At 36.7% G+C, this 24,776-nt stretch overlaps 1 protein-coding gene across 4 annotated transcripts; it reads right to left on the bottom strand.

Annotated features, from left to right (window-relative positions):
• Positions 1–1,446: 1,446 nt before the first annotated feature.
• Positions 1,447–24,286, bottom strand: ranbp3b (RAN binding protein 3b). 4 transcript variants are annotated; one of them, XM_032565939.1, is made up of 17 exons: positions 24,168–24,286; positions 22,397–22,452; positions 19,997–20,033; positions 19,836–19,913; positions 19,654–19,725; positions 14,779–14,844; positions 14,434–14,526; positions 12,310–12,419; positions 10,925–11,044; positions 9,355–9,455; positions 9,173–9,248; positions 8,980–9,076; positions 7,347–7,471; positions 7,133–7,253; positions 6,592–6,734; positions 4,896–5,091; positions 1,447–2,678 (listed from the first exon to the last, which is right to left on the bottom strand). In XM_032565939.1, exons 1-17 carry the CDS (start codon positions 24,187–24,189, stop codon positions 2,635–2,637), a joined length of 1,557 nt encoding a protein of 518 aa, XP_032421830.1. In that variant the 5' UTR covers positions 24,190–24,286; the 3' UTR covers positions 1,447–2,634. The 4 variants fall into 4 exon arrangements, with proteins under 4 accessions (XP_032421830.1, XP_032421831.1, XP_032421833.1 ...); XM_032565940.1 differs by having other exon boundaries at positions 22,397–22,410; positions 24,168–24,220; XM_032565942.1 differs by lacking the exon at positions 14,434–14,526.
• Positions 24,287–24,776: the final 490 nt, after the last annotated feature.

The following is a 24,776-nucleotide window of genomic DNA, read 5'->3' as shown; positions in this document are numbered from 1 at the left end:
TTCCAGATTTGTATTTGCAGAAAAAAAGTACAATAAAAACAATTACGATACCGCTTAAAACTGCAGTATGTAATGTTTATATAAAAAGTATGCTTGACATATTTGTTAAAATTATCATTATAGTTGTCACAGTATAAAGCAGATAAAAGAAATAACAAAAATCAAGCTTCTCTGCTGAGCACCTGCAGAGGAAACTCGTTTCAGCCTCTTGTAACCATGATCTTGTTCTTTTTCTGTATAATGTAATTGAACCTTTATTTAACCAAGTGAGTTAAGAACAAATTCTTATTTACCTGGCAGGGAGGGAAGTAAACCTAGGCAGATCAAGCAGCACACTTTTACAGTAAACAAACATTAACAACACTGTTGAAGTCATAAAACAATAAAAACAATACTGAGACAAAGGCAAATGATAAAACTGGCATTAATTATTTAACATGTTCTAGACAGCATCTTCTTTAAAATATTTTTGAAGGTTACTATTCGTGCCACCCAGTGGTGCAAATTAGAGGGTATGCACTGTATGCAACGCATAGGTACGCTGCGCTAAACAGTGCGGCAAAACAATTGCGTAAAAATGACTTCTAGTCAGAATTTTCGGTATTTAACAGTTGTTTGCTAATATATAAATGATGTGATCTGTAAGAGATGTGCCTATAATACAAATCAGAAAGAACAAAGTTGTGCCTCTACTCGTGACCATAGATGAGAGTAGGAATGTTGATACACACCGTCTCCACGACAAACCAGTACAATGCTCGCATCGCTGCAGGTGGCGCACCAATCCACCTACCGATCGCCCACTTCATCTTTCCCTCATTCAGGAAGAACATTCCGACATACTTGAACTCCTCAGAACCTCGTTCCCGACCCAGTTAGGCTACTTCACATTTTCCGTAGTGTCAGATTTTGATGTGCTGATTTTCATCCTGGCTTGTAAAGTGTTTCTGTGAAAGGTGTAGATCACAGTCCGATGAAACCAACAGAACCATATCATCTGCAAAAAGCCAAGACCTGATCCAGATGGCCACCAAAACAGATTCCCATCAGCATCTTGGTTGCACCTAGAAATCAGTGATAAAGGGCAACTTTATCACTGAAAATGAGTATTACTGCCAGCAACTCAAACCAACCTCTGGTACTGGTCCTACCTTTGAAACAACAAGGATTGTATTCCTGAAGTTTCTCCTCACATGATTCCCAAAAGGACATGGTCAAACGCCTTCAAGTCCACAAAATGAATGTACACTTGTTGGGTGAACTACCATGCACCCTTTTTACTCACTAACTTACTTTGTGCTTGTCTAACAAATAAAATTACAACTAAATACATTGAATTTTGTTGTGAAAATGTGACAAAAGGTGAAAAAGTTCACGCGATGTTAATATTTTTGCAAGGCACTGAGCATGTAGGTGCAGAAAAATTAAGTTTCAGAAGGAAAAATATCACAGTCAGTCCAAAATGGTTTATTTTGTAAAGGGGGGCAGGTGAAGGAGATGAGAAAACATGGTGTGCTACTAAATGATATATTCAAATGTACATGTAATTCAAAGGGTATTACAGTCATCACTCAATATTTTGTTTTTTTTTTCTTCTTTTTCTTTTTACACACATGAAGTCTTCTCTCCAACATGGTTTCCAGATGTAAATGGATAAAAAGTTTATATCATTTTCAACATAAAAATAAGCATCAAGACGATTAATCCTTGGGATGCTGAAGTTAATAAAAAAAAAAAGTTACATGCAAAATGAAGACTGATGAATTCATTTTCTCAAGCTGGAAAAAAAAAAACTCCACAAAACAAATAAACATGAGTAACTAAAATGCATTAATTCAGATGACAATTTAAGGTGAATCCTTCTGCCCTTTTGTCCTCAAATAATTAAATCACATTAGCGGAAACTGCATTGTTTTGAGTCTTTTATTCACTATAATATAGGTCAATAGGAAATATAAGAAACTGCTAGTAATGACAACTTGAGTGATCTTGGCTAGCCATTACAAACAGCACGTATGTGTTGAGATGCATTATGAAAATCACTACCCAAAATAAATTACATTTGCCAAAACCTAACGCACAGACTGGTTGGAGGGAAGTGGAAGGAAGGGTTAGGACGAGAGTTGGTCTGGATGTAGGACCAACAGACTAAATGACTAGTCAAAACACACTGTGAACGAAGCTCCTCTGGATGTGTTGAGTCCAGAGGTACGGCTGTAGAGTGAGTATAAAGGTCCCAAAGTAGAAACTGCAGTCTTAACATGTGCCATACTTAAAATATAGAGGAAAACACCCTTACACTCATCAATATGATGAGCAGAAAAGTCCCAAACCAAAGCTTTGAAGTCTTTATTTTTGCTATCAGGAGAGAAAAAAATACTTGAAAACAAAAATAAAACACAAAACAGGAGAGGGAGGGAAGAAACGACTCCAGATATTACGCTGAATGCAGAGAAGATGAACTGCACGAGTTGGGTGAGACACTCCGGCACAGGGGGTTATTTCCTGGAGCTAGACTTCTAATATCCAAAAGTACTGGTCTGGAGGACCCATATTGGTCAAGGGCTGTCCATGGAGATGCCTACAGTAAAATACCTCAACAGTGGCATCTTAGCAGGATGTCCAAGAGTGACGCTATGTGCTTCCTGCTGCCTGGTTCTCACCTCCATCTGAATTACCTGCAGGGAAGAGAGGAAATTGGTGGGAATGTCACTGCGGGTAAGCAGCCTCAATATATTAAATAAAAACCCAGCGTGAAAGCGCAAAAAACGTAATTTTCTCTTGAGGTGGCCAGACACAAACATGCTGGTTCGTGTCTGTTTCAACTTTATGTTTCGGCAAACAAGTCAGACTAGCAAATTAGACTAACAACATTTACTTCACTTTAATGAGTTAAAAAGAAGAGGAACTTGTTACAGGAGTTTCACTTTTGGATACATTTTAAGAGAGCTAAATCAAGTCTTACAGCTGAATAAAACCCAGGATTTAACACTAAATAAGACAAAAAAAGGATTTTAACACAGAAATTTCCTAACCCTAACTCTTTAACGACTACTGAAAAGTAAGCCCATGTTTGCATTAGCATATACACTCGATACTAGCCTGTGCTTCCTTTTACATAAATAACTACATCAATGTAGTGTGGAATGGAGATGAGTCAGTGGTCCTGCTGAGATATTGAGGAAGCCCAAGTTGCTTTGATATCAGCCTTCACGTCATCTACACTGTTGGTTCTGGTGTCTCATCTTCCTCTTGACACAATAATCCATAGATTTAATATGGGATTCAGGTCAGATCTGATTACTGATTAATCAAGCACAGTAACAAAATGGTGTTTGAACCAGCTTTTGGTATCTTTGGCAGTTTATACGGGTACCAAGTCCTGCTAGGAAATGGAATCAGAATCTCCATAAAGCTTGTCAGCAGAAGGAAGCATGAAAATGCTTTAATATGTCTTGGTAAATGGCTGCACTGACTTTTAACTTGTTAGAACAAAAGTAACATGGCTTCTCAAAAATCATCTCTGACTGAAAACTTCACACTGGACCTCAAACAACTTGGATTCTGGGCCCCTCCAACTCTTCCACCAGACTCTGGGACTTTTATTTCCAAATGAAATGCAAACATTACTTTCATCAGAAAAGAAGAGCTTGTAACCACCGAGCAACATATGTCACTTTTTAAGATGCTTCTCACACGGTCTCTGGTTCAGGAATGGCTTGAGACAATGAATGTGGCAGTGGTAGCCTACATGGGATCGTTTTGTCCTTTGTCCTCAGTCCAATACCTGTTAATGTTCTGTTGTTGTCTTGTTATGATTATGTGGCTTATAGAAGGCATCAGTAAATGTCTGCTGTATGAAACGTTCCTGTTTAGAAAATCCTTTTTTATTGGTTTATGTAGCATTCTAAAACTACACGTAAGGATTGTTATTAGCTTTAGGCCTCATTTATTCAATATATCACTAATAGAATTAATTTAACTTTTGAACCGAATAACCAAAATAAATTTGCTTCTTGTATCTATTCTAATTTACTGAGACACACTTGTATCTCACTTGGTTCAGATAGGTACTTCAAATGAGTACTTTAAATTCTTACACATCTGAAAGTACAAGCAGTGGCCTAAATAAAGATCTATGTTCAGACATCAACAAATCTCATATAAGGCTGAGTCTTATTTGACATCTTCGGATAAAGATTTAAAACAGGCTCAATTCAATATGAGTAAATATAAAGTAAAAAGGTGTTGCTTGACTAGCTCCTTTATGCATGTCACACTATGGACCAGTTATCCATGTGGTTTTTAATCTCTGAAATTTGCATTTTAAGATTGTTTCCATGGAAAAATAAATGGTAAACATCTCAATCTTATGAAAAGTAATGTCACTGATTGTAAGTCAATCCACATACACAATATCAAAAACTATCATCATACTGAACCATTTCTTGGTAAAATTTCAATCTCAACCTCAGATAATAAATAATTCAGATCTACATTACCTTTCAAATAGCTGTTCCTGTACCTGGCGCTCCTGTCTCCAGATTCAAACTGGTTGCACATTTATAAAGCTCTCTTAATTGGACCTGACTGTCTCATGTCTGCCGTCATCATTAGTCAAAACCTAGAATACTCCTCCAACTTTGCATGCTGCTTTTCTCTGGGCGCTCACAACATGTATGAAAAACGCAGGATTATTTTCCCTCTTGTAAAAACAAAACATTAATTACTGCAGAAATAGTTTCATCTGTCAACCTGGTGCTAGATTAAGCAATTCAGAGTCACTGTCATCAGATTTGTCAACAGAAACTTAGAACAAGTCAGCAAAATGACACAGACAGACTTTATTGTCATTCAACTGTACATTTATAATGTACATATTGAGCGAAACTGACTTGTAGCAGGAGTGGAGGCTGCAGCGGAGGCAGAACCCTTGTCTTCCTCGTCGCTGTCGTCCTCGTTGGACTGCGGCACCTCAGCTTCAGGGATACTTGTCGCCGGGGTCTCCGTTTCCTGCTCCGCCCTGCTCTTCAGAGCTAAAATACGATGATGTAACGCTGCAGCCAGCTGACCTATGTCTTTCGAGCTACCCTAAAGAAACAAAAAGACAAAAAGGGAAGCTAGATCTAAGGAACTTTAAAGGTACATATACTGTAAGTACATTCCTGCATGCAGATGTTTCAGATTTAACGTCTGTCTGTAGGCTTCGTGCCCTTTAAGCAACTGGAGACTAATGTCAAACATCTGGGAAGAGACGCTATGGAGCTCAGTAGGCAGGAAAAAAACATTATTATGTAAGTGGAGGCAGAAAATATGATAAAAGTGTGTGGAGCGAAAGGTTAGACTTGATGGGGCTAATTAGAAGAAGCCCAATGGTGTTCATCTGGAAATAAGCACCACATTATAAAAACACAATATTTGGAGCATTTTAAGTAAAAGCAGATCAGGAAACTCATATGTCTAAGGCTAAAATAACAAACAATAAGCTGTCAACAAGGAATTATATAACAAAAACAAACCATGGACAAAATGGTGCAATTCAGGTAAATGACTATTATAATTCATTAAATACAAAGTTTTCCAAAAACTATCGTGCCATCAAGACGTTTTCACAAAACCAGAGTTTGACATTTTCTGTTTGTTGAGATTTGTCACGAAATCAATAACTTTCCTTGCTTGCACTGCATGTCTGAAGTGAAAATTTCCAAACTAAAAGTCAGGTGACTAAACAAATGTTCCCAGACGTCAGAAGTCCAAGAGAAAACGATGGAGTCTTCTCACACATCCATACTCAAAATCCAACATGGCTGCCATGCATGTAAAAACAAACATCTTCTGAAATAAACAGCCTGTTTGGACCTCTAGAAGGTTTGCATCTGAATGAATCTTTCATTTCTTTCATTCATAAATACATAAACAACCTACATTTGTTAACATATTCCTTTAGTGTTTAATTCCATAACAAGAGAAGCATACAGTCGACCCCAGCCATTCGCAAACAGCTAGAATCACTTGAGACCTCCTGTAGAAACATGTATAACGGCTTATTTTAATAGTTCAAATATATCAAAAAATACCATAATATGCTTTATAACGCACAGTGGAAATTGAAATTAGCACTACTGCAGAAACTTATATCTATGGTCTTCCTTATCTCCACTTTGTGGCTACAACCAATCAGCTCCTATTTAAAATATGATTTAGTTGAATAGCAGGGAGTAGTTATGGTAACAACATTTTCCTAATCAAACACCAAAAAGACATTTTTAGGTGCAGAAAATGTTCTGAAGTAGCTTTTTTCTGATGGAGCCGTGTGCCTCCTTGCAACATGAGCCATGTTTGTTGTCAGTGTGCAATAAAATCTATTTTCTCTTTCAGAACTACAACATGTGGAGTGCATGACCAAAACATTTCTAAAATTAAAAAAGGGAAAGAAAGAGAGGAGCAACGGCCATACAAGATTAGAACATGCCGAAATTAAATGTGGAACATAAATATGTAAATCTGGGTATATTTAAAAATATCTAAGACTTAAAAATAAGATAATTTAGTCCATTAAGCAACCTTAATTATTTTTTTTGCAATACATACTGATATTAAGAAGACCTTGACCCCCTGGTCCTCTGTGTCCATGGCAGTGATTCGCACACTCTTCTCACTGGCCTTGTCCACCTGCATCTGGGGCCAAAGTTTTGTGTTGAGGATCAACCGCAGGCTGCCCTGCGTCCTCATCACTGCGAAGATTAGGGGACACAGAGACACATGACTTTAATAGAACTACTGCAAGATCATTTAACTGTTTATCTGTTAAGACTTCCTATCATAAAGACTAAAAAAAACAATGTAATTAAAACAAGGTTTGAAATTATTGGTGTTTTTATTAAAAAGTTTGAAGTAAACCTTATAAATTTACATCAATAAGGGATTAAATTATTTGCATGACTTAGCGCCCCCTTGTGCCAAGCATAAAGTATTGCAGCAGAGATTAAAAACAAGCACTTAAAGCAGTTTTAAGACCACTTAATGTCTTACAACCGCATTTTTATTTTGCTAACTAAACTTTGCATTTGGTTCGTTACTTTTTAACAGGGTTGAGGTTCTTCTTTATTCAAGGTTTGGCAGGTGTGCTTACCAAGACGAGACTGTAGCGTGCCGTCGTCAGTAGAAGCCATGTCATTGAGTCTGAGCAATCCTCGACCTCTCTCTATCCATGACTGAGCTGTCTTCTCAAAGACATACAACTTGCACTGCATCTGTAGCAAAACAAGGAGGGGGGAAATAAAAAGGGAAAAATTTACATCACTTTCAACCGTGTTGAATGCACAAGGCCCGTCTCGTCTTTTTACCTGTAAAACATTGCTTTCCGACTCCTCCCCGGTTTTCACATCGACCTTCTCTAAGATGCACTTCTTGGCTGTGGCTTTGGTGTAAGCTGCTGCAGATTCTGCCAAAGACTCTGACACACTGTTTGCTGTTAAAATGAAATGCAGAATAAATCATTTACGCCTTGCTTTTTCCCCCGATCTGACAAAGTAGTCATTCTCTAACTTGGAAGCAAAACAGATTGCCTTTGATCCTTCACAAACTCTGTATTCAGTGCAAAAGTGTTTAGTCATATTACAGCTACAAATTTAAACCTATTTTATTTGGATTTTAAATGACAGAGCGCAGCAGATAAATATGAAGTGGAAGGAAACTGATGCATGTTTGTCACAACACCTTTTATTCCAAATACCTTAGAAATTCAAAGAGCATGCAACAACTGTAAACCTATCAAAACATCCAGATGTCCTGACAGATAAGGCAAGGATTCAGCCATTTTTACACAGCAGTCGAATGTAACCCAAATCTGACGTTTTTGGCCCATCTGCGATCAATTATAGGACTTCTTAATGGCAATCTGAACGGCACAATTCAGGTAATTTTATTTCCAACTTTTATGAAACTGACGTGAGACCAAGTGTTGCAAATTCACACGCAATAATGACGCACATAGTGTCGCCACTCTTGTTTTTAATTAGCTTCCTTTGTCTAATTATGACATTTTGCCAATTTTGTCAGTTCCCGCTTTAATTGTGCATCTCACAAGTCAGGCATTTATGGAAAAGTGGAACAAAGAAAGTCAAAAGAAGGCTTCCAAAATTGTATGTTTTTGTCTTCATGCAAAATGTCACTCTCCTAAAAAAAAAAAACTAGTGAAAAACACTGACAGCATTTTTCACAAAAATGAAAGAAGATGGTGGCTGGCAGCATAATGTGGAGACAGGGGGTAAGGCTGGAGTTGATGAGAAGTTGGATGGAGCTAACCAAAGGGACAATTCTGGAAGAAAATCCTGTTGGAGGAGTCAAAAGACTTGACAATGGGGTCAAAGTTCACATTCCAGCAGGACAACAAAGCCAGAAGCTACTACTGGAAAGGCTTAGATCAGAGTGAATGGCCCAGTCAAAGCACACACCTAAATCTGAATTGAGAATCTGTCCAGATGTTTTCTAACACTGGCCAAACAAATTCAGTCTCTAAATGAGCAAAACTGGAACAGAGATATAAAAGACTTGCAGCTGTAACTTAAACAAACAGTGCCGCTGCAGAGTATTGACTGGAGCTGGGGGGGAAAAATGCACACCATACTTTTTAGATTTTATTTCTAAGAAAAATCTATATTTGCTTTTTTCCTTCCACTTAACATATGATACTTTCTGCTGGTCTGTCACATAAAATTACAATAAAAACATTGCATTTGTGGTGGTAAACAAGTTTGTTTAGGTAGAGAACATAGGAGAATTTAATCAGATTCTGTTTCCATGCCTTGGAAAAAGACCCTGGAACCTGCAGGCGTGCATGTGGTTGTGTTCATACATTTCTTTAGATCTTACATGTTTGGGTTTTCATCAAAGTCCAGCTACGTTTGCTGTCATTTCTCATAGTAATGAATCTGAATAGCAAAAATTTTTGAAGAGCAAGAGAGAGTTTATTTTTACCCTTCTCTGGGGTCGTTTCCTGTGATGAGGGCTCTGAAGCAGGAGCAACTGTAACTTCTTTATTTTCCTCGTTTGAGGCCTCGCCTTTTGGGGGACTCTGAAATGTAAAAAAATAAAAATAAAATAAAATAGAAAAAAAAATGACTAAAATGTAATTCATGGTAAATCTCTGGGAAGCAACTAATCAGCTTACCAGAACTCTTTCAGACATATTCTGCCCAAAGACAAACTTTGCTCCACCATCTGTACTGTTTGTGGCATTTTTTGAACTTAAAGTAAAACAAAGGAGTGAAGAAAAGCTTCAGTCGGTGCACGGAGGTTACCCATGAATTAAATTGAAATGCTAAAAATATGTTTGAGACACAATCTCATTACCTTGGGGTAGAGATGTACTGTAAGAAATAATTAGTGCCCTCTGTTTGAGAGTCCAGTTGCGCCGCGTCTTTTGAGTTGTCTTCTGTGCTATTCTCATCCAACTGGAACAAAAACAACAAAAACATGAGAAGGAATCTAAATAAAGAACCACAACAAAAAAATTCCCATAGCAAATTAGCTAAATAGCTTGAAGCTCTATGGGCCAAAACACACAAATAAGTGCATACAGGAGAAAGCCTCCTTTTAAATAGTTGTCATTTTTAAGTGAAATGAGTAATTATATGAACAAAGTACATCTTAAGTACATCTTAAAGTGAACATGCCCAACAAGAAGTCATTACATCTCAAATCTAATTTAAGAAGTGTGTGTCTGTGTGTTGCGCATAATGGGACCATTAGACTTACTGAAATATTTAAGACATTCACTAGGAAAATGTTATGACTTGAATTTGGATTATTGAAGCACATCAGTGTTGAGAAAAGCATTTGCAGATCAAACAAAGATAACTTGAGAAAATACAAAAATGTTTTTAAATGATTATTTCATTCATTAATAGTTTATATGACATGGATTAACTGAGTAAACACATGTTTTTGGGAAAGATCAGTTCAATTCACTTAAACTGAACCTGTCTGACAGCATGAAGTATCAGTCATCGACATTTATGAGTCTGGAAAGGGTTGCAAAGATGTTTCTAAGGCTTTGATTCATAAAAATTAACCACAAAGAGCCAAATGGAGAAAAGGTGAAACACCAGTGAATCTTCCGGAAAGCGCGGTCAAGCAAAATTACTTCAAAAATGCATTGATGATTCATCCAGAAGGTCATAAAGGAACCCAGAACAACTTCTAAAGCTCTGCATGTCCAACTGGCCACAGTTAAGGTCAGAGTTCATGAGAATGAAGAAAATGGGGCAAAATAGCCTCCATGGGAGAGTTTCAAGGTGAAAATCAGTGCAAACAGAAAAAAATAGCCCGGGGCTGCTTTGCCGCTTCATGATCTGGGCAGTTTGCTGTTATAAATGGAAATAAAAAATCAGTCTTTTGAATTCTGAAGGAAATTTTCCAGCCATCAGTTTGTCACCATAAGTTCAAGCACACACAGAGTTATGCAGGAGGCAAAACTGCATAACACATCTGGAAGTCCTGAAATGACTGAGGTTCTGCGGTGCTGTAACTAAAATAAGCCTTTAATGCATAAAACCCCCAAGAATTAAAACGATTCTGCAGAAATTGCTCAACATTGATGTGAAAAACTCACTGCTTGTGATTGAAAATAATAGATTACAGTTGTTGCCATCAGAGAGTGGCTCATAGCGGAAAATTACTTTTTCTACAAACAACCAGGTAATACTGGATAGCTTTTGTTTTCTCTTTCATTAATGAAATCACTGTTTTAAAACTGCATTTTGTATTTATTCAGTTAGTTCTTGTCTCATGTTAAAATTTGTTTGATGATCTGAAGCATTTAAGTGTGAAGAAAAAAAAAGCAAAAATCAGAAAACATTTATGAAAAGAGTAAATGCTTTCTAAGTGCACTGAAGAGTATCAACAATCTAACGCAGCTCACCTTTGCTCTGTCTTTGATATTTTGACCAAACACAAAAGACGTAGGGATATCAGAATCCTTCTTGTCTCTTCTGCCCCCATCTTTGTTGCCATTTGCTCCATCCTCTTCATTTTCATGTTTCTGAAACAGCACAAACAGATTTAACTGTACTTCTAATAAAGCAGTTTTTCACTTTAATAAACTACAGTGTCTGTAAATAACACTTTCTACAGGTCAGCCCCTGGTTTAAATTTATTGAAAATACATTGATTCAAACAAATTGAGTTTTATGGATAAAATGATTTCTTTTATCTGCTTACATGTTCACTGCTACATGCTTACAAAACCATATCACATAAGACTGACGACAGTAACATATAAAAAATGAACCTGACTAACACTAACCTTTAGGGAGGGTACAGAATGAGGACAAGAATAAAAGCAAAACTCGCACTGCAACCTTTGCCTCACTTGGTTGCATCCGTAAGGTGTATTAAGTGTGGCCCAGCGCTGTGATGGTCAATGTCACTCTGTATCTGTTCCATTTGTATGACTTATAACATTTTATAATTTGTGGAATTAAAAGCCTGTTTTATATTTAACCAAATCCCATTATTTCTCAAGGTAATGACTCTGAGGAGTCAGGACCCATAACTGGTAAAAATTAACCTGGGTGTTGCACAGAGAGCAGAGAGGGTTGTTCCACAACTTGAGGGTTTTCTTTGTGAAGCACAGAATTAAAAATCAAATTACAATTCTCATATTTAACCATAATATTTTAGAAAAAAGCTAAGATTCTTTATATTTTTGGCTTTTACTATTAAAGGTTTAGATGAGAAATGTTTCTCTGGATTGTAAAAGTTGCTGAACCCTGCTATGGGAGATGCATGCAAGGACTGCTGTCTGCAATTAGTAATGCTAATTTGAGATGGTAAAATTTTTTAAATTGCCTTTTCCATAATCAGTCTTTTTTTTTAAACAGGAAAACTTGCATCAAGTTAGCTCTACTTTGTATTTACTGTTGTGCAACTTTTGGATGCATCCCTGCTCTAACACACCTGACTCAAGTGAATGCTTAATAAGCAGGCCTCTGCAGGACTTGTTGACATGTAAAGGAGGTAGTTAAACCTTTTGATTCAGTTGTGTTGTTTCCATTAATCGGCACTTGAGGACTGAAGGTGCAGGCCTCTCGTCCAGACTAAATGGCAAACATGCCCCATTGTAATTTTAACAATAAACAATTTGCAAGTATAAAGAAAGCAAAGAAACTGGGAATGATTTAAAATTCTTGAGCAGGACGTTAAAGTTGTCAGTTAAACCGTTTACAGAATCAGAAACAACTGAAAACAGTGAAACAAAATTAAGATTACGGATCCATTCAACAGAAACGATGATAAAAGTCTCACCAGTGACTTGGCTGGTGTAGTCGAGTGCTCTTTGTTGTTCAGGAAGAAGGACTGGCTCACCAGTGATCCTTCTGGCGACTTTTTCACACCGTTCGTTCCACAAGTGGAATCTAAGTTTAAACACATGACAAAATACATATATATTATTAATTCTTTCCTTATTTCTTCCTTTATTTTTTGTTCTTTCTTCCTTTCCTTAAACACAATCAATGCATTAATTACACAGAAAACATTTCACTACATCTGGAAACCATTCCCAGCACTTTTTCTACATTTTATGTTACAGCTTTATTAAATGAATGTTTCATTTAGAAATGAATGTCTTTCTACAAAATTCTACACACAAACATCCTATTATAACAATAAGGAAAGACGTTCAATAGATTTTTTTTATTTGTTAAAAATAGGAAACCATTAAATCACATTTAAGTAGTAAAATTGCTGTGTTCAGGTGTGCAACCTGGGAACAATCGTCTCATTTTGAGGGTAAAGAAAAAGGAGTTAATTGTAGATTTCAGGAGAAAAAGCGTTAGATTAACACTTAATTTCACTTTGGGATCAATAAAGTATTTACGAATTTGACAGACTCCACGCTGCGATTGCAGCCAAATGTGTATTTACTAAATACTGACTTGACTAGGGTGAATATTTATTCACCCCTATTTTATTTATAACATAAAATGGATTTTATGTTATAAATCTATTTATTAGAAATCAGTTTTCACTTTGAGTAGATAAAGAAATAAAGATTTTCTCTTACCAAAATAGAAATCTTTTTGATTGTGATTGATTTGTTAAAGCAATAAAAGAGTGGAAATACTTTTAATAGTCACTGCATGTAGCAAGAAACCAATGTAAGAAAATGTCAAAATGATATTTCTGACTCCAAAGAGATCAATAAAGTGAAAGTTTACAATGCTTACTATTTACTCCTCCTTTTTACACAGCTGAACCAGTTATTTGAGGCAATGTGTCACTACACACTCTTGTTTGCTATGGCATACCATAGGCTCTTGAGCAACAAGTTTGGGCAACAAGCCTGACAGATGAAGTTTGCTGACAGATTTGTGGTCTTTCGTGACAGGCAGGAGGTACCGCCCTCTCTCTTTTGAAATTTTCTGGCATAAAAAAAGGTACAGAGTACTACAACAAGGCTAGTTTATTGTAGACATAAATGTCTTATTGCTTCATTACATAAGGTCATCAGAAAGTCATAAGAATGTCATGTGAAATGAAGATATTTTCCCTAATCAAATTGAGAGCTCAATACTATTCAATAAAGAAATAAACTAAAATAAGAAGAAACTTCTCTTTCCTCTCATTTTTGGCTTGTGTGAGAAATCAAAATGACGACTTAATGTTAGTCAGATAGAATTAAAACTTTACATATTTTGTTCCTGTTCATAACAAATCTATCAATAGTTAAGATAAGCAGAGTTCAGAAAATGACTGTTTCAATTCGGGATGTTAAACGATCAGAGTGAGGAACTCAACTCCTGATTATTTCTTGTTTATTGGGCAGTGTGTGATTGTCATGTGACTTGCTTTGCATGCTGTGGTCATAATGGTAGACATCTCAATGTAGTGCAGAAAGCAGCTGAAACAATAGGCATTCCATTTTACTGTAAAATTTGTCTGTTTGTTTTTTAAACTGTAAATAAATTCATGGGTTAAATGGTTGATGGGAATGGCGCTTACCCAAAACAAGATATGGATTTCCCTCATTTAAATACGTTTTTTTAAACCAATATGATTAAAATAAACTTTAAATTGCTGAAATAGAACTGTTACTTTCCTTACATTGTTGATAAATTAAAATTCCAAACATGACAATATAGCTGCCTCTTAGAAAGACTCCAGAGTTGGAGCAACTAGTCACTTTTTTGGACAGGTTCTCTTAATTTCTTAGACAAATTTGAGAAGAAAACAAAACATAATATATATGGTATAAGTTTTGCATAGTTACTGAATTAAAAAAAGACAACATATTCATGTAACTCAGACTGACGCAATTCTCAAACTCAAAAACTCAACCTATTTTTTCACTTGTTAATCCTATGAAGTACCTTAGCAAACTGCCAAATATGTTGTGATTGATGTAACCCTAGTAGAAGCTGTACTCACTGGACTCTAAATGTGATTTGGAGGCTGGCGCCTGGAGAACTGCTGGGCGAAGGACACTGCGCTGCTGTTCCTTGGGTTTTTGACTCGGGACGCCTAAAACACATATAAGTTGTCTTACATATTGTATAAATCATTTATATTGCTTTGTCACTGTACATTCAGAAACCGAGGGCATGTGTGAAGTGTCCAAGTCTGAAGAAAATGTATTATTGATAGGTTTTTATTTTAGTTACAAATATAAATACTTAGGACTGTAAGAAATTATGTCTGCTTTTATAGTGTGTGTGTGCCTTTAAGACAATTATATTATAATCCAGCAGTACGATGACAATAACTGAAACCTACCAGAGCTCGGTGCTTGCCCATGTATGAGAGTCGGTGGCTTTAAACGGAACCCCATAGGTTTCTCCTCTGGTGAAGTAGAGCAGAAAAGTCAGCAAATATTAACATATCTAAAAATTACAAAGCAACACAAATAGATATGAATCTCACTGCCACTTCTCTAACTACTGAGCGTGTTACCACAGCAACGCTCATGATGCTTACAAAACCTGAGAGACAATGCAGTTCTTCTAGCCTGACAAGGCAACTTTTTGTCATCTGACCCATTTTTAAGCCGTTTCTTCAGCTCACTGGCTTTCTTAATCAGTCTTTATCAGTGACTGAGCACAATATAAAAACACACCTTTTGCTTTATTTGGTTTTTGCATTTAATGATTCACTTTTGTGTCTAAAATGGCATGAAAATTCCCTTTAAGGTTTGCAAATACTACATATACACTGTAGGTAAAACTTGCTAGCAAAAGCCACATGGTTTCCAGCCTTGAAAAGTACAAAGTTTGAAAAAGAACATTTAAATCAAATAGTTTGAATCCTCACTGAAAAGGCATTGTGTTTCAATTGATATAAAAAAAATACTTTATTTAGGAGGAATTAAATGTTGCCCTAACTCATATCATTAAGTATCTTTAAAGAGTCCTTGTGGAAGGATCTATGCTAGCAGTAAGTCTCGCAACGAATCCGAAGAGGTCTGTTACTGAAGACTGTTGACGGCCTCATAACCGTCACAACATGCTAACAGATCATACTTCACAGCAACATTTCCTGGATGACGCCATTAGTTGTTGACAAGAAATGCTAATCCACCTTATTTGCTTTTGCCACTCCTATTTAAATCTGTCAAACTTCCTCCTTCTCTCTCTGCATCCATGAAGACTGCTTTTCAACTCCTCTGGGATTTGGGGTCAAGGTTCAGGTATTACTGGAGCTTTTGAGATGCTAATCAGCTGCTTCCAGTAGTTAAAAAAAAACTAAACAAAAAAACATGGTTACACATCACAACAGTCCAAAAGTAAAAAAGAAAAAGAGTAAAAATGCTTCCAGCTACATGGAATCTATAAGAAGGGGGAATAATTGTCCAATAAACAATAAGCCTCAACCAAAAATATTAACAAAAGTTAACCAAAAGAACTAATCAGAACTAACAGAGCTGCTCCCCCATCCTGCCACCATGAGCAGCGCGATTCCAGGCCTATAAAGTTTATTAATAGGAGGAAAAACAAACAGCTAAAACAAGGGTAGCTGCAGAAGGTTAAAGGAAATCTTCCACAGGAGGCTCGTTTACAGGCTTTCCTTATCCTGGCTGTTAAATAACAGAGCTGAGTTTATAGTATAGTTTTTTTTGTTTACATTCGTTCCAGTCAAAGTTCACCTGTATGTATTTCAGTAATCGCTTTACTTTCTATTCACCTTTAGGGAACATTCTCACTTTTCTACAATTATCTGATCTTACTAAAAATTGTGTCGTTTGACAATTGCATATTAAATGTTTCTGTACCAGCCTGACATATTATGGTAACTTTGTCAATAAAATAGACAAAGTAGCAAAGCCGTTTAACAAAATTCATAATCAGATTTACAGAAAATTACTTAAAAGTAACACATAAATGTTGCCAGACTACAGAGGATCTCAACCTGAAAACTAGTCTGTCTACATCTAAAGGTCCCTCAGTGTTTTTCTGAAAGATCCAAACCCTGATTATAATTCCTACTTGAAGGTAAAAAATGGTTCAAACATGATATACCTCACCTATTAATAGCTTCAAAACAAAACAATATACATTAGACAGTCATATATAACTGCTATTAATTGAATCCCTAAAATGATAAATGGTGCCAACATTTACTACCATTCAGTACTCTGTAGAAGCTTTTATACCCCTTAAACTTTTCACTTTATAACCACAAATTTCAATCAATTTTATTGGGATTTTGTGTGACAAAATAGCGTAGAATTTGGTAATTGCAGTGAAAATGAAACTTGGTTGAAAACATGGAGAAGCAGCATTTAGTTTTCATGCTCCACTAATTTGGAACAAACGTAAACAAAACAGCTGAAACTGAGTTCCTTAAATCAAGGTTAAAACCTAAACGTGTTTCATAATAACTGGAACACTGACCAAAAATATTTGCTTGACTATTTTTGATGACATTTGACAAAACGAAATATTTATTACTTGTTTCATAATTGGTCACTGTATTGGTCACTAAGTAGTGTGAAGTGCCTGTTGCTGAAATTTGCTATACAAACAAGCTTTACTTTTCTAAATAAATAGATTTCAGTGTAGGCATTTTATTCTCGGTACAAATCCAGTTGCTCTATAAAAGCCTCAGGTTTACAGAAGAACATTTGCAAACAAACATCACGAAGACCAAAGAAGAAAACATAAAGAGATAAAGTTATGAAAACATTTAAAGTAAAGCAGGGTTATGCTACAAAAACAATACCCCAAACTCTGGATATCTCAGTGCTCTGTTCAATCAGTCATCTGAACATGGAAAGAGTATTTCACAAACCACCAAGACATGACCAGGAAGGGGATTTAGTGGAAAGAACATATAAGAGGATCTACGGTCACTCTGGAGGAGCAGCAGAGCAACACACACAGTGATGATAAAGAATAAGAAGTCTTATTTTCAGACTGACACAAGCCATGCAGGGGGCACAGCAATCATATGGAAAAAGGTAGTCAGGTTAGAAAAGACCAAAAGGAAACTTTATGGCTTTAAAACGCAATCTGAACAAACAACTGTCAGAAAAACACAGTGGCAGGATGAATCATGACAATTTAGTTACAGTTAGTTGGAAGACAGAGGGAGCTAAAGACAGACGAATCCTGGAAGAAACCCTGGTGGAGACTGGGGCAGAGATTCACCTTCCACAGAATGATTTAGATCAGACATCTGAGGCTCAAAGCCCATGAGGCCAAATCAGACCTGGGATCCGATTCTGTCTGGTCCATGAGATGATTTCATATACCTGTTAGTAATGGCCCACTGCTAGGGTGCATGTCGCCCGTGGCAGAGTCAGAGACAACGAGGATATGTGTAGCACTTAAATGACAAACTAAAAATCAGCACCACTGTGTTCCCAGATACTGAGCCATGACTTCACAGGGAGCTATGTTGTTTTTCAGAGCAATAAATGACATGAAATTGTTCGGTAATCCATGCAATTTTGACATGGAGAGCATTGCAAACATTAATATGGAGCTTATTTATCAGAATTCACCACCAAATCTGGATGAACTTGTACTTAAGATATGTTACAACATAACAGAAAAAAATGCAACATGTATTCAACATGTATATATTTTCATTTTTTGCAACAACTTAATGTTGTCATTTGCTTTTTTTCATTTGTTATATATTGTGCACTGCTTGATAGATGTTTTATGTTACCTACTGGGAAAAAATATTTTTGCTTGGACTTTCAAACTAAAATTATTTGATTTTTATAAATAAGCAATCTTGTTTATAAGGTTAGATTGGATTTGGCTGACCAAAGCCAGTTAATGCGCTGGAATGGCCCAATCTAACTAACGTGCAAAGATGTGAAAATGTATGCTCAAAGAGGCTCTGCATCCAATCTGACTGATTTTGGGATATTTGGCATTGAAAAATTGGCAAAAAAATATTCAGATGTGTAAAGCTGGTAGATACACACCAAGGAAGACTTGTAGCTGCAGAGTAAGCTGGCGCTACTATTTATTCACTCATACAAAACAACACACAACTTTTCAGCTTTCTATTAGTGAAAAAGAGTTGTTAAATAGCTTCAAGGGAAGTGAATACTATAGAAAAGCATTGTAAGTAGAATAACATCTGATAACACCAAAGTATCTGTCAGAGTCACTACAAAACTAAAACACTTTCAAACGCTTAAAAATGTATTTGCCAGTAAAAGTGCATTGTTTGCAGGCATAATTACAGGCTACACATGGTCCTAATAGTTCCCAGAGTGAAAACATGTTTTGAATTTCTCAGGGTTTTAAGAAGTTCTTATAAATAAGCATGCCAAACTAAAACAGCAAAAGGTTTCACTTCTCTCTGCTCTGGATAAAGCATGACCCGTTGCAGCAAACGGAAAGCAACACAGATCACTTAATAAAGTTGAGCAAACCACCGGAAAAACACACACGCAACATAATCATTTTTGACATTTCATCTTGTTTAACAGTATTAAAGCAATGTATTTTTATTATCTCTGATTGAAACGTTTTTTTTTTGTTGTCTTTTTTTTTTTTTTTTTTTACAAATTATCCAGAGTTTATGAATGCTCTGTAACCTCAGATCAGTTTTCACCAGAGTGCAAACGGTCAACATTTTCACTAGCAACCCTGTCCTCAAACTAACACCGAGGCTGCAGCAGCAGCCACAGACAGCAGCAGCTGCTCTGACCAGAAGTGCGACTGATTGGCTCTGTTTGAGCCAGCTACTGGTGAAACGTACAGCACGATCTGCAACGAACAGGTGAAAAACACAACATGTAACCCTATTAAATCTAACATTTACAGAAACCCTGTCCTGTTACTCTAAGGTTGGCAGTCAGCTTGAACGTGATAAATTATTACAAGCCAGACACAAAAAAAACAAAAACCTACAATCTGAAATTGCATATATTTCTTGTTCTATAAATAACACCAAGCCCCTGAACTTAAAATTTAGTCCAAACTTAGAAGTAAAAGAACCACAAGATGGTTTGGTGGGCAGAGAGTTTTGTATATGCAGGAAGCTTACAAGACGCCACTGAAAATGTGCTGACAACCCGAACGTCACAAGATAAACCTTTTTAAACATTCTTTTTTAAAAAAAGATCACTTTGAAGACACCTTTGAGTTGAAACTTAAAACATTTCAACACGAGGTCTCATAGCCTCACCTGGCTCAGAATCAGAGTTCCCAGTTGGAGACTGGCAGAAACTTGAGGGCATGAATACATTGTTCTTGGGAACTGCAAGAAGCCAGACAGGACACTGCACTCAGCATACAAATAATACCACAAGAAAGAATAAAGCACAAAAAGAGGAGAAAATGGTCTCCTTAGTCACTACATGTCCTTACCAGAATGAGGGGGTGGGAATGATGAGGTCCGTTCCCTTTTCACAGGGGGGCAATAGCTTCCCTCATCTTTATCTGAATCTGAAAACAGGAGTAAAACATTTTTATTGTTAGTTTTAGAGAAAATCTATGACTCAAAACAGAGATTATAGTATTTTGTTTACCCTCGCCATCTTCTGCACTTGAGCCTTCTGCAGACCGCTGCAAGACATGACAATAAAAGCTCCAGTTATTATACATTCAAAAATACCTTTAAAAGTCACAGGAGCAACGTAGAACCAAAACAATGTTTGTCATTAATTATAAGAATCGAATTAAGCCATTTAAGTTTTTTTTCCCTAGAAAAAAAAAAAGCTGTTAACTGTTGAAAAACAAACATGCCTCAACATAAGTTTGGGTGAATGTTTGGAGTCAAAATAATACGGGTAGAAAGTAACGGGATTAAAAATGTCAACATCTTCTGCTACACACTTACAAAGGTTTATAGTCATTTTAACGCCGAAGTTATTGCAGTTTTCTCTGGCTTTATGGCTCAATGCTGGGCAAGTGACTGCAAACTGCCTGGCAGAGCAGTGGGGTGCACCACAGTAGAAAATCATGTGATAGTGGCATTATGGTTAAATATTGCAATACTAATATAATCAATAAAACCATGTTTTCTTGCCTTCTGAATCTCTTTAGATATGCCCCAATCCAGGATTTTTGGTTTCAACCGAATCCCAAAATCTGACTCTAAATATCTGGCGATACCAACAGCTCAAAATCCAAAATGTCTTTACAATATTAACCATTTTTGTCCTGCTATTGCAAGCAAATATGAACAAACCAGTCAGCAACATGACTGCATTTTATGTCTTAGAATTAACTTTTACCAATAAATACAAGAACATAATTAATATAAGTTAACTATTTAAGTGAAACTAATTCTTAAACATATGGTGACTTATTAGGAATTAGCATCGCTACGTGACAGCAGCCTTGTCATTTATTTCCTTAAGACTTTAGGTTCTTCCTACAGGCCACTGAAATTCCCAACTCCATTATAATCCATGGCAGATGGAGGTAAAAGAATAAAATATTCTGTATTTTAGTTGGACACTTTCTGTTTGCAGAAAGAAACTTGTTGCTCCTCTCTAAATTTCAGAAATTCTCTCCTCAAGTCAATTCAACTTTATTTACAAAAACACATTTTATATGACAATCGTAAACTCAGTGTGCACCAGTTACTACGTGTTGGAAACCAACCTCCACTGATCTACAGTACAGACCAAAAGTTTGGACACACCTGTCTAATTCAATGGGTTTTCTTTATTTTCATGACTATTTATAATGCAAGAAATCCCACTTATTAACCTGACAGGGCACACCTATGAAGTGAAAACCATTTCAGGTGACTACCTCTTGAAGCTCATCAAGAAAATGCAGAGTGTGTGCAAAGCAGTAATCACAGCAAAAGGTTGCTACTTTGAAGAAACTAGAATATAAGGGGTATTTTCAGTTGTTTTATACTTTTTTGTTTAGTGCATATTTCCACATGTGTTATTCATAGTTTTGATGCCTTCAGTGTGAATCTACAATGTCAATAGTCATGAAAATAAAGGAAACTCATTGAAGTAAAAGGTGTGTCCAAACTTTTGGTCTGTACTGTACATGTTTGCATGAAACCAATAGCCAGCATTTATCTCAAACCTCCTCCTTTTTATGATGAAATATCTCCAAGGAAGTTGAAACTAAGCAGACTCTATATAATTAAACTTTACTCAAACTGTCCAATCTATGGATATATTTTAAGCATCTGTGTGAATACAGACAAATCCTTATATTTTATTACTAAAATTTGCAACATTTCTCTTGGCTGTAAGTTTAAGAGCAAAAATAGTCAACATGTAACCTGCAGCAACACAGGATCACAACGCCTGGATCGGATCAATCTCTGTTTCTATTCCATCATTTCTATTCTTCCAACTCTCCCTGTGACCTTTAGGGCATCATCCTGGGTGTCAGGTGTGGGTATTAATACAACAAGAAACTCCATCAAGCATCATGAATATGTTTTTGGCAAATAAAGTGTGACACTTGGAATACAATAGTCAAAAATGATTGCATTCCAAAGTAACCCTAATGGCTTTAATTTTACACACACCACATAATTGCAAAATACTGTGTGTACATCCTCTAGGCTAAGATGCTGGGTTAACCAGATACTTCCAATGGGTTGTACACTATAAAAGAGAAAAATAGCAACAGCTGTGTAATGTTCTGCCTTATAACCACTACTAAACTAAATTATATTTCTGCTCTTGCCAAGGTACAAAATAAACAAGTTAAATGTGTTATAACACTGTAAGAATTGTAATGACTTGTATTTTATATCATTTAGCAACAAAAGGAGTAATTGTTTCTAGGCAAAAGTTCATAATGTTACATATTTTTATTTACATTTTTTTGTTAAAGTGTAAACCTGTGGTACTTTCACTCACACTGAAAGAATCTCAAAAACTACCCATGCCTACTTTTACAGATCAAATAAAGTGAAAGTGCTTTGACAGAAAGCAGAAACTTACCTTCTGTGCTTTATCTTTTTGGAAAACAAACACAGGAGGTGCAATGGCAGGCTTGTCTGTTAAGAAAAGATGTAGGCTGGTCATCTAAGCATCAGCTTTAGGTTACTTGTATTGTTATTCAGTTAACTTTTCATGAAAGTTGCACAAAAAAGGCCACAGAATAAAAGCTGATAAAGATCACAAGCCAATATCCATAACAAATCAAGAGAGCAAAGTAAAATCACAGTCATTACAAATATAGCAAGAAACACTTTAGCATTATGAATGACATTTACCATCTTTTAAATATTTATGTTAATGTGACCTAATGATGGCTGCAATCTGTTTGACAAACATCTTGAGTTAGAAAGGTTTCTGTGGTGACAGGCAGAGAAATCCGCTCCCATACAAACTGGGCTTAATCATACAATCCCATTAACACGTCTGGGAAGAGCGAGAATATATTATGTAGATGAAAGCTAGCCAACACAAGCAACAGCAACAATATTTTTCATTGAAGAAACAAGAGTGTTTTTATTTAAATATTCAAATCTGCCTGAAGCAGCAACATTATATCAGTTTTTCCTGAAAATTTTAGCCTGAAGATTTAATTCCAGCTACAGGCTATTACCGTCTACCTGTGAAGAAGAGGACTCACAAGGCTAGGCAATGATCTGGAGTCACCTCAAGCCACTTAAAGCATCTTCGCGGTGTAACCTCTGAGATGTATAATCCTATAACGGTATCAGACAAAGGTTTTCCTGTGTCTGAGCGGGGCCTGCTCCCGGGCAGGTGTAGGTAGCATTATTAACGCTGCCTGCCCTACAAAAGTGCACATGCAATGCTGCAACAGATAAACATCTGGGAAATATGCTGCGAAGCTGTTTGACAATCACTTCACAGATGGATCATGCTGGTTTTGTTTGGTGCAACAACGCAATAAATGCTAAGTGACCTACATTTATCATCCATCTTTGTTTTCATTTTTCATTTCATTCAAAGCAGCCAATATGGTAAACGTATGGATTCCTGCGTGTAATGCTGGTGTTCACGTCAGGCATTCAAATTGGCATTGGTGGTCCCGGCTTATGTTAACCAGCTAGCACTTTTACTATGACCCTTTCCAGCAAATAGTCGCCGCTACCGGTTCCTCCATGAAGCAGAGTGTAGGCTATAGTTAGCGTGCTAATTCGCTTCATCCTGCATGAGTCATCTCTCCTAACAAAACAGTTTAACTAAGATTCTCACCCTGTTAGCTTTAATTTCAAAATGAACCCAATGGGAATCAGTAAAGGGCATAAATTACAAAATTTCACAAAAGCGACTTGAGCCTCGTCTTAATAGCCATTTTCACCCTTACGCGCCTAAACAAGCGATAGCCACTTACGACAGTCAAACAGAGGAATGCAGCACCAAATGAGCTTAAATGGACAGCGTTGCTCCGTACTCATAATATTACAAAAAACGTTTTATACAACTTGCTGAAAACGGATCACAAATGGACAAACACACAAGCTAAAAATAGCCGGGGCGCTAGCTTTGAGAGGTAAACCGGGCAGCCCCGATATATTCCAGGTATTAGCCTGAGCCCAACCGTTAGCATTGTTAGCCTGTTTGCTAACGTTGTGGGCATTATAAACACCGCGACGCCACACGGTACCCGAAGACACAAATAAACATAGGACCGAGATGTTTCATTGCAGCTCCCGCATGTGCAGACACAATTGTAAGGAGCATATATATCAGCAGGTAAGGCTTGATGGGGGTTTTTCTCACACTGCTACTTACTCACCTTCGTTTGCCAAGTCCGCCATTTTACTTCGACGCTCTCACACCCACAACCCACCGCGCAGATAACACAAGCCGAGGCAGAAGTGTTTTCAGTCAGGCCCGGGGGCCCGACGAGTCAGGGGTCTCCTCTTCCTGTCCCAGAATTATTATTATGCTGTTCAACAATCTGGGACTCTACTTTAAATGTAAATAACCACAAAGAGACAACGTGTCAGTGGGAAAAGAACAGACAAGAACTGCAAAAAGTTGTGAAATATATCAATTGAGGCATAAGCTGGCAACAGAGAGGTCCACATGAGACAAAGTAAGAAATCAAAGTAACTTTTCTAGGGTGATATCCAAGATTAGGATCTTTGTGTGCTTGTTTTCTGTTTTTTATTTTTTACTATTTTTTACAATGTAAAATATAGTTAATAACTAGGATATACATACAGAAAAGCATTAGGGTCACTAGAAAAGGAATTCTGACTTTTTTAAAAAAAAAATCAGAAATCCAAGAAAAAAGTCACAATTCTGAACAAGGCAATAAAGAAACACACACACCCCCCCCCCCCCCCCCCCCCCCACACACACACACACACTCATAACTAGGGGCAATTTGGAGACCAAA

This window comes from Xiphophorus hellerii, chromosome 6 (genome assembly GCF_003331165.1).
Source record: "Xiphophorus hellerii strain 12219 chromosome 6, Xiphophorus_hellerii-4.1, whole genome shotgun sequence".
Classification (NCBI taxonomy): domain Eukaryota; kingdom Metazoa; phylum Chordata; class Actinopteri; order Cyprinodontiformes; family Poeciliidae; genus Xiphophorus; species Xiphophorus hellerii.
Note: the sequence above shows the minus strand (reverse complement) of the source record. Positions and strands in the feature narration are given on the sequence as shown.